Source organism: Homarus americanus, unplaced genomic scaffold, assembly GCF_018991925.1.
Source record: "Homarus americanus isolate GMGI-L3 unplaced genomic scaffold, GMGI_Hamer_2.0 scaffold10884, whole genome shotgun sequence".
NCBI lineage: Eukaryota > Metazoa > Arthropoda > Malacostraca > Decapoda > Nephropidae > Homarus > Homarus americanus.
Genome location: NW_024741981.1, coordinates 125,968 through 143,114, shown reverse-complemented (window position 1 = coordinate 143,114; position 17,147 = coordinate 125,968). Strand labels below are relative to the sequence as shown.

Genomic DNA, 17,147 nt, shown 5'->3' with positions numbered 1-17,147 from the left:
CCTAGTTCATTTAGTACCTCACTCCGTTCATTCGCTAGACCAACTGCAAGGATGACAACATCTGTATCGACGGTACGAATGAGTATTCGCCGATGACCACATTCCAAGGCATCAGCTGCATGAACCATCATCCTAGTGTTGGCCTCTTCGTGGTTGCATGGTGCCAAGTTGGCAGTGTCCTTCCGGGGTGGAACAGTGAGTACCTGTTTCTTGTCTGTGACAACCAGCTGTTTGCTTTCTTTGACAACCAACTGCATATCCTGTTCTGACAGGAAACTGAAGAGTTCCTCTTTGTTGTCACTGTTGCGGAGAAAGTTTTGCCAGTTGCTAGGTAGAGGACTAGAGGCAGTGACGCGTCTTCGGATGCCCTTGCCATGGTTACATCTTACTGTTGCTTTTAGGCTCCCAGATTTCAGGTAGCAATCCCATACCAGGTCAAGTCGAGATCGATGCTCGAGCTGTGATTCAATATAGGGAATGAATACAGCTGTGCTGTATTCTTGAAATGTCCTACTGCCTCCTGGGTTCAACATTTCCACAACGGCAGATCCATCGAGTATAATTGAGGTGACATGTGGAGCGTCAGTGATCTTGTCAGCAAGCTGTTCAAGGGGTGTGAGTAAGTCCGCATTCTTGCTGAAGCAGAGTTTCCCATTACTGGAGAGTGCTGGTGGATAGGCCCGGTTTTCATGCTTGAAGAATTCTTCCAAATCACCCTCTCTTGTTTGACAGGCTATGTAGAGCCTGGAGAAGAGTCCACAGTCGTCGTTTGCGAAGGCTAGTTGCTGCTTACTCCTAGTTGGAGACTTGGATTTCATAGAACTGAATAGTGTTAGATTGTTGAGCTTAATAGTGTCACCATTAGGCTTAGACTTGTCTTCAAGGCGTTCTCTTACATATGAATGGAATTGTTCTCGTCCAAGCTTGACAACATTTTGCACACTTTTCACGGCTTCTGGACACAAGATTTCCTTTGTATGAAGAACCATTAGGTCAGCACTTTCTTCTTCAAATGGGTATCCCATTTCTTCCATGACAAGTGTAAGTGTTTTCACATCCTGAAGAAACTTGTCTTGCGTCGTGTTGGTTTGCTCATGATGGTGGAAGTTAGCCTTGGTTTACTCAGCTTTCTGTGATGATTCAAATTCAGCAATGACCCGTGCTACTTCTGGACCTGCAACCATCCACCGTCGAAGTGCACTAGAGTTTCCAGTCAAACCGACTGCACCACTATCACCTTTGATGCAGGCATTGTTCTGTTCATGGGCCTGGTCTAGTGCCATTGCAGAAAAACGGCAGGCTGTCTTTTTTGCAGTGAAATGTCCAGCTTGAAACTTTGCAGCCACATCAGGATGCTTGTCCGAGAGCTCTGTCATGTCCTTCAGGTGGACTGGAACCCACCGAGAATAATGAGTATGATCCAAGGCGAAGAACCACTGACACAGTTCAGCCAGAGCATCCATGTATAGTGAGAAGTTTGATTCTCGGAGTGATCTAACAAACATAAAGATACTTAGCTCTAGGTTGAGGGTGGTTGCCCAGTACTGAAACTGGGGACAACATTCAGCCCTTTGCTGACACCAGACACCAAACTCTAGGGGCTCTTGACCATCACTTTGGGCATCTTCAGTGTATTTGCCATAAGCCTTGTGCTGTAGGCTGTTCAGGGATGCTGCTGTTATCTGATGGGCTCGCCTGGTGCGTGTGACGTGAGCAGCCTTTAGCAAAGAGTTTGCAGTTCCTGGGCTGGCAGTATCGGCTTGCACCAGGGTTTCTGCCCACCTGCTACCCTGCAACCAACTGCCTGCCATTCTCAGAGCTTCGCAGTATTAGACGGTCTCACAGGACTAAGACAGTAACGTGGTGAAACCTGAATTTTGTCCTGGATCCGCCCCTGATTTATAGCGACCACTCAAATCCAGTATCGAGTGGTTCCATATCTGAAAATGTTCATATACCATTACTCCATCGCTGTGCCAAATTTGGTGCTTTCATCATTAAATGAACAATTGTTATGAAAATTGTAGCTATGCTGCTCCACTATTTGGCACATGAGGCCCTGTGGCATTAGGGTGTGTCATACGGAGGCGATTTTTTTTTTTTAGTTTGAAAAATCGGCCCATGGTATTAATGATGTAGTTCTATGTGCAGAATCATGGCGATATCTTCAATTTGAAAAAGTTTTTCCATTTTTGCTAGTAAATTTTAACTTGAAATCTTATGAAATTCAGTATTCCACCCTTTTTACCAACTTACCCGCTAAATAGCTTTATTTAAAGTAAAGAAATAATGTATCAGGTTAATTTATTAGGATGAAATGATCGAATGGTAGCTTGAGGCCGTCGCTGACACATTTATTAAAGTTAATATTCCTTTAGAAACAGAAATCATCAAATAAAACGGGTTTTACTACTCACGACCTGTGTTGCTGCACACCATAGAGAACATGTCTTTCTTCTGTTTCTTACTCATCCTCCCTGCTGACCACCTGAGCTCGGATGTAGCCTTCCCTCCTCTCCTGGCTGTACACGTGACTGCTGGCCTCGCTCACTTGCTGTACACAACGCCCTATACTCTGGGTGTGCGAGGGCCAGGCAGGGACATGCATGGGGTTGTCCAGGAAAGCTCTGACTTGAACATTGGTGAGGCTGCAGGTAAGAGGGGGCTCACTGCCAGCCTGGATGTTATCCAGATCTATGAGATCAGTGAGGGTCTTGGCACCTAGATTGACTTCAGGAGTCTTCCTGGCCCTGAAGGAATCGTCACCAACTGATTCGTCATGCCCAGATCCTCTCATAAGTCTCATCCAAGATCTTTTGATCGCTTTCACTCTTCTCTCCTCTCATCCTTACTGCATGTCTGCAGAACTGCTCGATGAGCATACCAGGAAGATCTCCTCAGTCTGCTCCAGCCAATCTGAACAACCTGGCTGACTCTCAGGAGCCTGCTGGAAGAGAACATGCCTCGGACCTTCGGAGAACGATGACTTGACCTTGGTGTTGAACCAATTTGGCAAGTAGACACTCACGATGAATTGGACAATAAGTCTCAGGTTGTGAAGCTGGTCCCTTTCAGTTTATGATGAGCGACCCAAATTCTGCAGAACCTGAGAGCCGTTGTGAGCCACCTAGAATGTGAGACTGGACCTATCTGCAGGCAAGCAAGTCTATCAGGCATGACCCCAGTTTTGATGGCACTGCAAATCATGTAACCATAGTACTGGTCAGTACTCAGGTCGTCAATGACAGTATGTGCAAGCCTCAACGAGTGGAGGGCCAACTGTGATTTTTTCTAAAGCTCGGATTTATTTCTAACTCCAGTGGCAGAGTCCAGCATCTTGCCAAGAGGACCAGACCATCTGTTGTTTGAAAGAGTCTTGCCATCCAGCTCCTGGATCAGATGTCTGAGTGGCAACTCGTTGGTGTGGAGGTCACAAACAATCCAGACCAGCTTCCTCCCAATCTTCCGCTCTATCCACTGTATGACCCCCTTGCCACCCTGTGTTCGTGTTGGTGCTGTCCCCTCCAATGGCCTGCAGGGTCTGGTCTACGTTCCTCTCTCTGAGCCAGTTCACAATGTTATCTGCCACTATCTCAGCTGGTTTCCTGATGTCATCTTTCTCTGGAGTGAAATGCCACAAATACTTCCCTCCTGGTTCACTGCAGCAGGAGTAGTGTTCCTCCTTCACCATGGCAGGGAACAACTTGTCAGAATCTCCAACTTTCATGAACACTTTAGTGTCATCCCTTCTCCCATCAAAGAACAAACAATTGATTCCATTTTCTCTTATCCCCTTATCAAACTCCTCTTCTAGGTTACTGACAAGTTTCTCCTGAGCTCTCCTTACTTTGTTATGATCTATCACCAGGTGAACATCATCAGGTGTTATCAAACCACCGTCAATCCAGGCAGCTGTTGCTATCTCTGCAGTTTCTCTGAGACCAGTGTGGTGTCGCATGCTGGCCAGAGCTATGCTCGGGATATCTTTCCTATTTCGATTCTTATGCCTGGAAGGTTTGGGATCATTATTTTCTGGGTTAGGGACAAAGTCACCATTCTCCTGGTCAGCACTCGGATCAGCCATGGGGAAGTCATTAAACTCTGAATCAGCTTGACTCCAATCATCGGCCTTTTTTACCTCACCCTGGGCCTTCTCAAGTCTCTTTTCCTCGGCAACTCTTCTCCTCTTCTGTCTCTCTGTGGCAGCCTCCTGTCTCTTGGACTCCGGAATATCTTGGCTAGAAATCATGAGAGCCCCTATACTGACAGTCTTCTCTCTCTGTGCTTTGACAAATGCCAGTTCGATCACAGGAATCTTCAGTTCACGCTTGCAAATACAGGAGATGTGGGCCTCGGATTTACAGTCACGATCGCATCCAAACTCAGGACAGAGAACAATTGGGCACTTGGAAGTAATTATGTCAAATAACTGGTCCAGTTGCTTGGCAAAGCTGTCCTTAACTGCAAGTTTTCCTCTCCCAAGAGAGATATCTCTTGCCTTTTCCAAACTGGCTAGCAGTCTCTCACTAATCTTCTTCTGACTTGTTATGACTGGAGGCTTGACCTGAGCGTTAGCCAGAGTGTACTGTGCCAAGACAGCTTTGGTCATATCACTGGCAATGTCTTTGTTTGTGTAAGTTCTTTGGTTCTTTTCACTGATTTGCCTGATTAAAACACCGTATCTCAAAGCATCTCTCAATGTAGGCAACTCCGACTTCAGGAGCTCTCTCCCAGACCCAAGATAGTGACTGAGATGGCTGGATTTTTGGTTCCTCGTCCTGACACAAGCAGCCATCACAAATATTATCAACTTATAAATGCATCAGAATCTGAAACAGAAAAAAATATTGTTAGTTGGGTTGTTAAAGAATGAAGTCAGAAAGCAATGTTCACTATTTAATTGTAATGCACTAATGCAGCTGTACGTTAGATTTTCGATAAATTTCACGCTAAAATTTACCTAGCAAAAGGTTGCAAAATATTGAAACTGAAATTATTTTCTGTTTATATACACTAAAATCTCCCAAAAAAGTGATGGGCCATTAGTTTTAGCTGATCTTCCCTCCTATGACACACCCTACTGTGGCATCCTCTCCTTGACAGGCACCCAAACATTTACAGTATTAGCCCAACCATTTTCAATGGGATTTTGGTCACAACTATTGCTCAGCCTTATAAATGTTCTCTTGGATATATCTGCAGGAAATAAATTATAACTTGACGCATTTTATTTTTAACCCGTACGGCGTCAGCTAAGTTAATATAATTATGTTCGGCTGGCGTCGGCAATTTTTTTTACTTGTGGATTTTGGCCAAAATGGACTTATACTATCATATAATGAAGGAAAAACATCATTTAGCAACTCACCGGACCATGGAAGGTGTACAGTAGTTACACCCATGGGTGAACGTGTCGCGGCGTTGAAAGTTTACGCGTACAGGCATCCCCGCATTACGGAAGGGTTCCGTCCCTGGAAAATTGACCGTATTGCGAAATTCCGTAACGCGAAACCTATTTTCCCATTGACTTCCATTATAAAACTGGAGATGCGTTCCTACGGAATTTTTTTCAGCCCCCAAAAAGTAATTCAAGCATTTTTATGATTGAAAATAAACATTTATAAACACATACAATACAGTACATTAAATAATTTATGATATACAGTACATGTAATATGAAGAGAAATGCAGTTGGAATAAATAAAAATATTGTACTGTACTCACCACAAAAGATGTTGACTGCTGCGTGAGGATAGGTGGTGCAAAGGGAGTTATTGGGAGGGAGAGGGAGGGGCACTACTCTCTTCTGCCCTGCCCTCTAACTCATCATCTGCTTTAGGCTTTTCTCTGAGGGTGAATAACTCATCCAAAGTTGTTTGACCTTTACGGCGCACCTTCTCCTTGTACAGCTCAGTATAGGAACTGAGAGCATTGTTAACTGCTCTTGCAACCTTGATGTTCCTTTCACAGTTGGGGTCATTATCAGCAAATATTTGCAGACCTTCCTGTATTAGTGCAAACCCTTTAGACATATCCTTTGTTGTCAACTGAAGTGGGGTGGGTGGAGATTCTATATCCTCTTCTTGTCCTGCAGCTCGCTCTTCTTCCAACATCACCAGGTCTTCATTAATCAAATCTTCTCTATGGGACTCTAGCAAATCAACCACATCATTTTCTCTGACTTCTTCAAAGCCTACATTATTTGCAAGTGTCCCAATGTCTTGTTGAACTTGCTGTAGACTTTCAGCTTGTGAAAAACCTTTAAATTCATGGATTCACTCTGGCCATATGTTTTTCCATGAACCATTCATAGCTGAGGTTTTCACTTCATCCCATGACTCGGCTATGTTATCCACAGCATCTAAGATGTTGAACTTTTTCCAGAAGTCCCTAATTGTAGGTTTATCCTCACCATCAACTGCTTTTATGAGCTGCAAAAAGGTTTTTCTTAGATAATATGCCTTAAAGTTAGCTATCACACCTTGATCCATTGGCTGGAGCAAGGAAGTTGTGTTCTTGGAGATGTACTCCACTCTCACATTATCAGAAAGATCATTTAAATTTACTGGGTGGCTTGGTGCATTTTCTAAGAGGAGCAATGCTTTATTAGATATGTTACACCTGGCATTATATATTTCTACAGCAGGGCAAAAAAAGTTAGTGAACCAGTTTTGGAAAAGGGTCATAGTCATCCAAGCCTTCTTATTGGAATGCTAAATCACAGGTAGATTAGACTTGGCAGAGCCCTTGGATTTTCTGAGTGATACACAAGTAGGGGCTTTAATTTCATGTCACCTGAAGCATTTCTTCCCAAAAGAAGTGTTAAATGATCTTTGGATGCTTTAAAGCCTGGTGCTGATTTTTCTTCAGTGGAAATAAAAGTTCTAGCAGGCATGCGCTCCCAGAAAAGCCCAGTTTCATCAACATTGTACACTTGTTCTGGTGTGTAACCTCCTTCATCAATAATTTTCTTCAGCTCAGCAGGATGTTTATTAGCAGAATCTGTATCAGCACTGGCAGCTTCATCGCTCATTTTTATGTTGTGAAAATTAAGGCGCTTCTTAAACCTTTCAAACCAGCCTTTTCTAGCCAGAAAAGGTTTAACCTCAGAAGATGCACCTTCCTCTTCCTGCAAATCATTATACAAACTTATGGCTTTCTGTTGAATAACCATAGTGTTTAGTGGCACATTGCGTTTAGTCTGATCTTCAATCCAGACACTCAGGAGTCGTTCCATATTTAGCATCACATCACTTTCTATGAAAATACAAGGTTCGAGCAGTTAATGGAGTGGCTGCTTGAGCACTTGACCTAATTTTGTCCTTATTATCACGGATTTTTCCCACTGTTGAAATAGCAAGACCTAATGTTTTTACAATCTGGCTAAGTTTTTCTCCAGCATCAAACCACCTTAAAACATCAAGTTTAATATCCAATGTAATGCCTTTGTTGCTTCTTTTTGCACTACTGCGGTCACTTCCACTTGATGGCCTTTTTCCAGTCATCTTGAATAACGGTAATGCACTGTACTGTACTTACTGTATGTTTGTAAAAGTTAAATCCAACTGCTGGGGCGAGAAACATGCGCGCACACTGGTTGTAAACAATGGAGTGACTCCTCGTGGCGACGCCACGCTTGGCGGTAGCAAACTCCAAGAAATTCACACCAAACAAATTATAATTAAAAAAAAAATTATAATTTTATAGTGATTTTTTTTTAAATTGTTAAAGTTTACCCCAAATTTCCGTAAGGGCGGATTTACGGGCCGTAACGCGAAAACATTGGTCATCATTTACAAATTCCGTAAGAGCAAAATTCCGTAACCTGGGCTTCCGTAACGCGGGGGATGCCTGTAGAGTTTTACTGGTGTTGACGTTTTTCATCGAGTGAGAGTGGAATTATGCTAGTTAACATAAGTTTTCACTGTCTGTAGCTGTTTTGTCTTTATTTATCGTCTATCTCGATTTCGGAACATGAATATATTTATCCTTTTTCATAATAATTTTCACCAATACGTATTTTTTTGTATGATTTTATAACTATTTATTTTTTAATTGGTTTCACTTTTGCATTATACTGTAAGTATAGAATTTACAGTACTTATTCATTTATCTCGAAAGTATATCGGTGTAACCGTTACGCCGTTGACGCTGTACGGGTTAATTGTCTATGCATTAATTGACGAGTTCAAAAATATATACAGTTATTCATAAACGATAAGAAATATGTGGAAGAAAATAATGAAACAACTTATGATTGCAGTTGTTTTTTTTTTTTGTTTTTTTTTAATGCTGGGATTAGCCCACCCGGGCACAGGTCACTGACCCACATCGGGGCCTGGGGGGCAAAAATATAATAATAATAATAATAATAATTCATGATAACAAATAACTAAATAAAAATAATTAAATAATAATGATAATAGTAATAGTAATAATAATAATAATAATAATAATAATAATAATAATAATAATAAAGACATACAAAAAAAAGAGGGATCAAGAGTGAGAAACAATTGAGACCCTGCAATTGTGTGTAAATGAGGCAGAAAGTCAGATCAGCAACCTAGGACTTGGTCACAATTTTTGTGGTGCCATATGGCAGCAACTTGCTTACTTTGTGTTATTTCTCCTCCAGCAATAAATTCTTCCATGGGAGGTACAAGTGAAGGTTTTCTTGTCAGAAAATATGACTTCCCCAGTAGTCAAGGCTCTGGTCCAAGTACTATTGAGCAAACTGGATCTGTAGCAGCTGGTGTCTCTCTGTTAACTTTGGTTTCTATGTTGGTGTTGTGTGGTGATTGCTCATTTTGTGCAGTCTTTTCTTACAGTCTTTGCTTATGCACCAAGCTGCAGATGCCTTTACAATGCCAGAGCATTGTAGAATGAATTTCCCTCAATGTATTTTCTAATCTATTGGACTTCAGCGGTATTTTTTTCTTGCCACTCCTGGTTTAAGTGGTCTCTGAGGTTCCCTTTCTTCTCCCACCTCTTCAGTCAGCGATAAACTGTCAATTGATGAAGGCCGATCACGGCTGCTATTGCATCAGGCGAGAAACTTCCCTCACTCTTTTCCACCATCTTCCCTTGCTGAGCACCTCTTGCAGTGTGACGCTTCATTTCATGTGCTTTTGCATTGATGTGATGCTTTGTGGAACAGCCATGATCAGTGGTTCCCTTAGCACCTTGGTTTAATGACGTGTTACATTGAATATGTAAAAATAAGGGGTGGTATTTTTCCATTCTCTGATCTCATGTTACAAACTACTATGAACATACCAGTATATTTCTGGTGCCAGTGTTGAGGGTGTTTTAATTAAGTTTAACATTACTGTGTCATAATAATAAATGGTAAACAATTTGCCTTCGGCACTCGGTGTTTCTGGCACGGCGAGCCTCGGTTTATAGGACGTAGAGTGTTTTTACTGAAGGTCTTGTTGTTCCATTACCCTCAAAAACGTGGGTCGACCTATAAACGAAGAATATCATAAATTAACGATTTCTTGGTCAAAAAATCAGGGTCGATCTATAAACGAGGGGGGTTATATACGAGTATATACGGTATGCAAGGCTAAGGACAAACTCACTGCATTTTCTTGGAAATATAATGCAATATTAACCCCTAAATCAGTTAATTCGGACAATCGGCTGAAACGGACACCCTTCCCCCCCTATTTGTCCGAATTAACGAGGGTCGACTGTACTTATGTTTAATTTGTGCCTAAAGGGTTAGTGGTACCTTTTATGCACATGGTAATACGTGTTATGGTCTTTGGATCCAAACAGGTATTGACTGTACCCAAATAGTTGGGTTTATGGTTCCAAAGTCAATTGTATCCATGTTGTTATTCTTTAGTTTCCAAAATTCACATGTTTGCCTCTTGGTTAGCCTCAAAGGTGTGTGAACTAGGGGGATTCTACTGTAGTTTAGTAAGCTTTAATTCTCTTTTCAGGAGCCCAGTGATGGCAGGTGGTCTGTTTGCTATTAGCAGTAGATTTTTCTGGGAGCTGGGGGGTTACGATCCAGGGTTAGACATATGGGGAGGCGAACAATATGAACTCTCCTTCAAGGTTAGTTTTATTTTGTTTATGTGCATTTTCTTGTGCAATACCTTACATATTAATGTAGTTTTATTGGAGCCTGTACCAATGTGCAATATCTGTTGAATAAGTTGTTCATCTTAAGGACCTGTTTTTATTATGCCAAAGAGTTTTACTATAATTAGATAAAAATGGAATCATAAGGAAATTAAATGTGTGTGTGTATGTTTACAGCTAAATATGTTTTTATTTTTTAGATATGGCAGTGTGGTGGGACCATGGTCGATGCCCCATGTTCACGTATTGGTCATATTTACCGCAAATTTGCTCCATTTCCAAATCCTGGCGTGGGAGACTTCGTTGGCAGGGTAAATATAATGGATGACCCAAGTTGATAGATTTTCAAACTTAACCCATTAGACACATGCTAGCGGGACATAATTGTCTTGTGGTGTTGACTGAGCTGGCCACCAGTCACATGAGTGACTTCCTAATAAAGCACTTGACTACCTTGCTTTTCTATCATTGTTGTGCTCTGCAGATTCATTGATATCCAACCCCCCCCTTATTTATAGTAGAGTACTTCCTCTAAGTCTTCCTTATTTTTCCTTCTTGGTCTTCCCCTCTCCTTTCTACCATCCATTTCTGATTGCACTTTCTCTTACTGTTTATTTGCTTCCATTCTCTCAGTATGTCCTCACCAACTTGCTAAACCCTTATGAGTCCTGACCAACACTGCCTTCACATTCACATCTTTCTCCAGTTTCTGTATTTCACATTCTTTTCATCCTATTTATCCCATGTGATTTTAACCATTAAAAGGTGGTTGAAGAGGGTACTAGTATACCAGTTCCAAAATTTATTTTTTTATTTTCCAATGTGGGTTTTACTTCATTTACCAGTGTGACTATTACACTTGGAATATCATATACATATTATCAGCTCACTTCGCAATGTACTGTAAGTGTTACATTTCTTTAATACTGTATTATTTACTTTATTATTACCATATATATACAGTATTACCCCACTTTACGCGGTTTCACTTAACACGATTTCTCATATACGCGGTGCCTCGCCAGAACCGAACTTTCACTTAACGCGGTTCATCTACTCATATACGCAGTGAAGTATAATATTTTTTTTTTTTTTATTTAGCTCATAAAATTCATACAAATTACCCGGCCAGAATATAATTTACATTGCTGGAATTCTTACAATATGATGATCATTTTGAATATAAACATCATAGATTTTGCATTAGACATACAAATTTTAGATATAATGTTTACTCTGAGTAAATATGTTATCTTTTGTGCAAAATATATGACATTTATATTCAAAATATTCCTGATCTTACAAGGAATCCAGCAATGTCAATTATATTATCCTAACTTTAATCTGAGGTATTATTTAATACTAAATGTTAAAATCTAGTTTTTCACCCAACATTTCTCTTGTAGGGAGGGTTGGGACGACCGACCATCTGGCGCGGTTGGAAGAGGGGGGGAGGCAAGGTGGGGTACTTTGATTAACAGATAGTGTCGTGAAGAATATTTTTTTTTATTAACTGAAGATATTTGTTTTAGCTCATAAAATTCATACAAATTACCCGGCCAGAATATAATTTACATTGCTGGAATTCTTACAATTTGATGATCATTTTGAATATAAACATCATAGATTTTGCATTAGACATACAAATTTTAGATATAATGTTTACTCTGAGTAAATATGTTATCTTTTGTGCAAAATATATGACATTTATATTCAAAATATTCCTGGTCTTACAAGGAATCCAGCAATGTCAATTATATTATCCTAACTTTAGTTTGAGGTATTATTTATTAAAAACCTAGTGGTTTTTCCCCAAAAATTTCTCAGAGAGGGAAGAGCCAGCAGTGTAGTGTGAGAAGAGGGGGAGGGAGTTGAGTCCATTATTTGAATGGACATTAACTTGGCGACTGTATTTCTCTACTTTCTCTTAAGTATTAATTGTGTGCATGTACCATCATAAAATTAAGATGTTATTTTTACTAGAACATAGGTATTGTGTCGGAAAAAGTAGAGTTTGGGGGTCGGGCCAGTCTCTATTGGAATTAATCCCATATGTTCTGTTGTTCCATTTACGCAGATTTCACTTAACGCTGTACCCTGTGGGTTCAATTGACTGCGTAAATCGGGGTACTACTGTATTTAAAAAATGCAGTATAGTCTGGATTTACGCGGTTTTTGTTTACGCATTTGGTCATTTACGCGGCACCTTGCCAGAATAAAATGTTTTAATTACGCGTTAAATTTCATCATTTACTGAAGATATTTGTTTGTAGCTCATAAAATTCATCCTAATTACCCGGCCAGAATATAATTTACTTTGCTGGAATTCTTATAAGATGTTGATTATTTTGAATATAAACATCCTAAAATTTGCATTAAACATACAAATTTTAGAGATAATTTAAGAATTTTATTATAAAGAGCAAAAAATTTATCTTTTGTGCAAAATATATGAAGTTTATATTCAAAATATTCCTGGTCTTGCAAGGAATCCAGCAATGTCAATTATATTATCCTAACTTTAGTTTGAGGTATTATTTATTACTATACCTTTAAATCTAGTGTTTTCACCCAAACATTTCTCAGAGAGGGAGGAGCCAGTGAGCGTGGGAAGGGTGGGGGTGGGGCTGAGTCCATTATTTGAATGGACATTAACCGGGCGACTGTATTTCTCTTAAATATTAATTGTGTGTGCATACCATCATAAACTTAAGATGTTATTTTTACTACAACGTAGGTATTGTGTCGGAAAAAGTGGAGTTTGGGGGTCGGGCCAGTCTCTATTGGAATTAATCCCTTATGTTCTGTTATTTCATTTACGCTTTTCTCGTTTTACGTGAACCTCCACTGGTTCAATTGACCGCGTAAATGCAGACTATACTGTATTTAATTTTCAACAGTAATTATAAATAGATTATTTTATGTGGTCACCAAGGCAGCTTTTTGGAACCGTTTGGTTATTTTTTATTCATTCCAAATTCAACTAATTTAATTAATTTTTGATAAAACATATAAATTAATCCAAAATCTGAACTGTAAAGACCCAAGTTAACGAGGGTACAGTGTATGTTTTGTTTAGAGTACAAAGTTCAGATTTTTTTTCTAGAGATCTTTGCTATTGTCTTTTCTCTTCTAATCCTTTTTTATTGAACATCTTTCTTATATGTTTGACAGTACATTTTTACATGTTCTGTGTTGATTTTCATTTGATCTCCTATTTTCTGTGTTCGACATATTTCTAACTTGCAGAATTACCGTCGTGTGGCCGAAGTTTGGATGGATGAATTTGCCCAGTTCCTCTACAAGCGACGGCCAACTTATCAGAAAATTGACCCTGGGGATTTAACAGAACAGAAAGCTATCAGGAAAAGGTTGAACTGTAAACCCTTTAAATGGTTTATGACACAAGTGGCTTTTGACTTGATTAAAGTCTATCCTCCAATTGAGCCTCCAAATTTTGCTAGTGGAAAAGTAAGTGTTTATAGCCTTTCGTTAATGTCTTTGAGAAACCCCATATTGCACAGTACATGAATTCTTGTACGGTAATGCAAACTGTAGAAATCTTGTCAGAAGTTGTATTTATTATGAATACAGTATTGTAGTTTGTCATGTGTTGTGTCTTGTGGTTTCATCACTGTCTGTTAGGTTATGTTTGATCCATCAGACTCTTAGAAGTCTATAAATTTGTATGTCAGAGCTTTTTCTGGTATATAAAGTATTACCTGTACTTTAAAAATATTAAGGCATAACGCTAAAGTATGTCAACTTTTATATTTAAAAATTTTCCCATCATTTGTAATTTATGTTTTAATTTCAATCTCTGAAATTCATTTAGCTTCCATATGTATAATGTACAGTACTAGTATACAGGGGAGACCTTCTTTCGTGAGGGAGTTGCAGTTATGAGGTACTTGTGATATGCAGAAAATGTTACTAATTACCAAGACTCCCCATGCAGCCTCAAACACCTGTACAGTATTAGTTATAAATTTTACCTTTATCCTACTACTACTACTTTGCTGTCACTCGGAATCGAGTATGACGATCATCCAGCTATGATACAATGATATGCGTTATTAAGGATGTCACCTACAGTAGGTTGGTGAGTTCTGGGGTGACTAAAGAGGCCGATACGGGACCGGCAGAGTCGTTCACAGATGTTGCACATATGGAGAGCTCCATCGAGTGCAGGAGGGGCGGGGGCAGTGTCTTTCCGGCGTTGGCGCTTGTCTACCTTGGTTTGCAGTCGGACTAATTCAAAAGTATTGAAACCTTCTCGTGTGGTGATCCTCCAAGCGTTATGGTGTGGAGTGATCGTCTCCCAAGTGAGGGGGTCGATTTGGCACTGATGAAAAAGCCATGACGTGAGTGATTCAGTGGGACTCTGAGCGTCATGAGGCGCTCGTTGATCCCAACAGGTATTTCAGTTAGCTTGTGTAGGATGCGTTGGCGGATGGCAAAGCCAACTCCATAAATGCGGTTTCTCTCCGCAGAAGGTTTACCCTTCCAGAAGAAGGTATAGCCAGACCCCCATTCTGTGAATCGACCCTTGTCTTGGAGCCAGGACTCACTAATGGCTGCTATGTCGATGTTATATTTAGCCAGCTCTTTTGCCACAAGGGCAGTTCTTCTTTCAGGACGTGCATTGTGCCAGTATCCAGAAGGGTCCTGACATTCCATGCAGCGACCATAAAAGGTTGTATAGTTTGATCTGTGATTACAATTGTGTATTTGACAGGCATAAGGATGACCTTATTGGTTGTGGTTGTCCAGTCAGGTTGGTTCTTTAGGCAGGCTATGTTTAGGGCACCTTTTCTAGCCCCCTCCTCATGTAGGGTGAGCAGAGTGGCTTCTCAAAAGGACTGCTCAGTTGCACAGACAGGACCGGATTGCATTGCTGCCTAGATCCCAGTGCATAATCGACCAGAGTTGTAACCAAAACTCCCGGCAGTCATCTCTGCCTGTCCCCGTCGCCACTCGTCCGTCGCCATAGAACTTTTGGGGCATAAGGGTTTGATGATGATGATGATTATGATGATGAGGAGGAGGAGGAGGAGGAGTATAATGAGCTGGATGATGGCTGTGTGTGAGTTGATTTATGTGGTGAGGCAGGAGTGCAGGCTGCTACCACACATTTTGGCTCTCTCTTTTCCTGATCCAGTAATGCAAGTGTTGCAACGACTGGGGAGAGATAGAGTGGCAATAGACTGCCGTTAGCCCAGTTTGTTGGGTTTCGCCTTAGTAGCCTGTCCATCATGCATTGCCTTCTTCCGTCAGTGTAGTCGTTGGGTTCCCATGGTGGTCACCTCTTCCGCCTATACCGCCGGTGGGGTCTTGCTGGAGCTCTGTAAGCATGTCTGCCTGATGTGGGGCTCCACCACAGATTTTTCTTTCAGGGTTTACTCCCGTAGCCTTATACCTACCAAGGTTAATCCGCAAAGCAGCAGGGCGGTGGTTGGTAGGCGCCATGACGCGTCCACATGCCAGTGGGCCTATGCGCCGTCCCTCTGGGGCTCACTGCTACTCCGAGATCCCCTGCTGGTCTAGCCTGGGCCCACGAGGCACCCAGTTACCGTGTGTTGCCACAAGAAGGCACAGCAGGAGTCTTGATGGTGAGGAGGCTTTTTACTGGCAGGGGAAGACTTATGCAAGTTGCTTCCCTGTTCGCCACAAGGGCTAGCCAGCGGTGGTAGCTGAAAGTGAGAGGAAGCAAGCAGTGTTTGCACCTTGACACTAACATAATGCTGCCACACTAGATGCATTACACCACCTTGCACACACACACACCCCTCATCCTACGTACTGGGCATATGAACACCCCAAATTTTCAATTTAAAATTTAAGTTTTACCCTATACTCGCCACATAAGACAGCTAGTAATCAGGCATTAATCAGTAGTCCTCACCAACCACCCCGACTCCCACTGGCCATTCGTACCGGTAAGTAACACAGCCTAAACTCGTAAGCTAATGTTAATAAAAAACAATACTTATCATTAACCGCAGTGTCAGTGCAAAATGCATGATGTTATAGCCTTGACTGTTTAAAACAAGGCCAGTTCACAAAACTCACTGCTGCAGCACTACTGTAGTGACTTAAACACTAGTAACGTCACCGAGGTTCAGTTCTTTTCCGGAAACTGATTTCTGGATTGAATATGGTAAAATTTTGCCATTTACTTGACAGAGGTTTGATTTATTTCCTTATATATATTATATATTTGAGATTTAAGCATCGGTACATTTTTCAATAATTTTCGAAATTTATAATTAAGCTATCTTTGTAAGACTGTGTTCGCAACATCTGTTTTCAACTTTACACCAGTCTTCGGTCCGCTCTATATTTTAGTTCATTTGATTACAATGCAATACTTCATGTTTTGTTAGCATTTATGTGAAAAGAAAGAGTAATTACTTGCTGAATAGTATATTTAATACATTCAAAATATTTAAACACAATATGAGAAAAAGCATTTTAAAGGTTTACATTTTATTGGCAATGTTAACTAAAATAGTTATTACTTCACTCACAATTTCATTACACTGCATTTTTATTACTGTATATTATAATTTCTGTGTTAATTAAGTTCGGAAAATGTGAGTGGAAGTTAGATGGGTGTTAGCAACCCATGGGACCGACTAAGGTTGTAGGATTTATGGTTCACATTTTATACTTGGTGTATAAGACAACCCCTAGTTTTGGGGGTTCTTTTTTTAAGCTTCAAAGGTCATCTTGTATGCCAGTGTACTGTATACAGTAATACCCCTAGATATATAAAACACATACCTTTAGTATACAGAGGGTCCTCCCATGGGAGAAAGGTGGGGTGGAGGGGGGCGGGGGGGAGCTGGGTGTAATTTAGGAAATAAGGATCTTAAAACAGATTTTAAAAGAAACATTTTAACAGGTTCACGAGTGAATCTATACACATTTGAAGGTGTTTTGATGGGTTGAGGGATGTTGACTTGATTGACTTTGTTTTAGTTTCATTGATCCCATATATTACGTGATGATTTTTTAAAGTATTGAATTAAGCAATGGTTATGAAA

General features: G+C 40.5%; 1 protein-coding gene across 1 annotated transcript in view; it reads left to right on the top strand.

The window, feature by feature from the left end:
- LOC121876428 (N-acetylgalactosaminyltransferase 6-like) overlaps window positions 1–17,147 on the top strand; it is a gene marked incomplete at its 5' end in the record, with an annotated part of 53,658 nt that overhangs the window by 23,699 nt on the left and 12,812 nt on the right. The window contains 3 exon segments of the mRNA XM_042381508.1: window positions 9,954–10,071; window positions 10,299–10,409; window positions 13,348–13,569. Of these exon segments, the coding sequence (XP_042237442.1) occupies window positions 9,954–10,071; window positions 10,299–10,409; window positions 13,348–13,569 (451 nt within the window).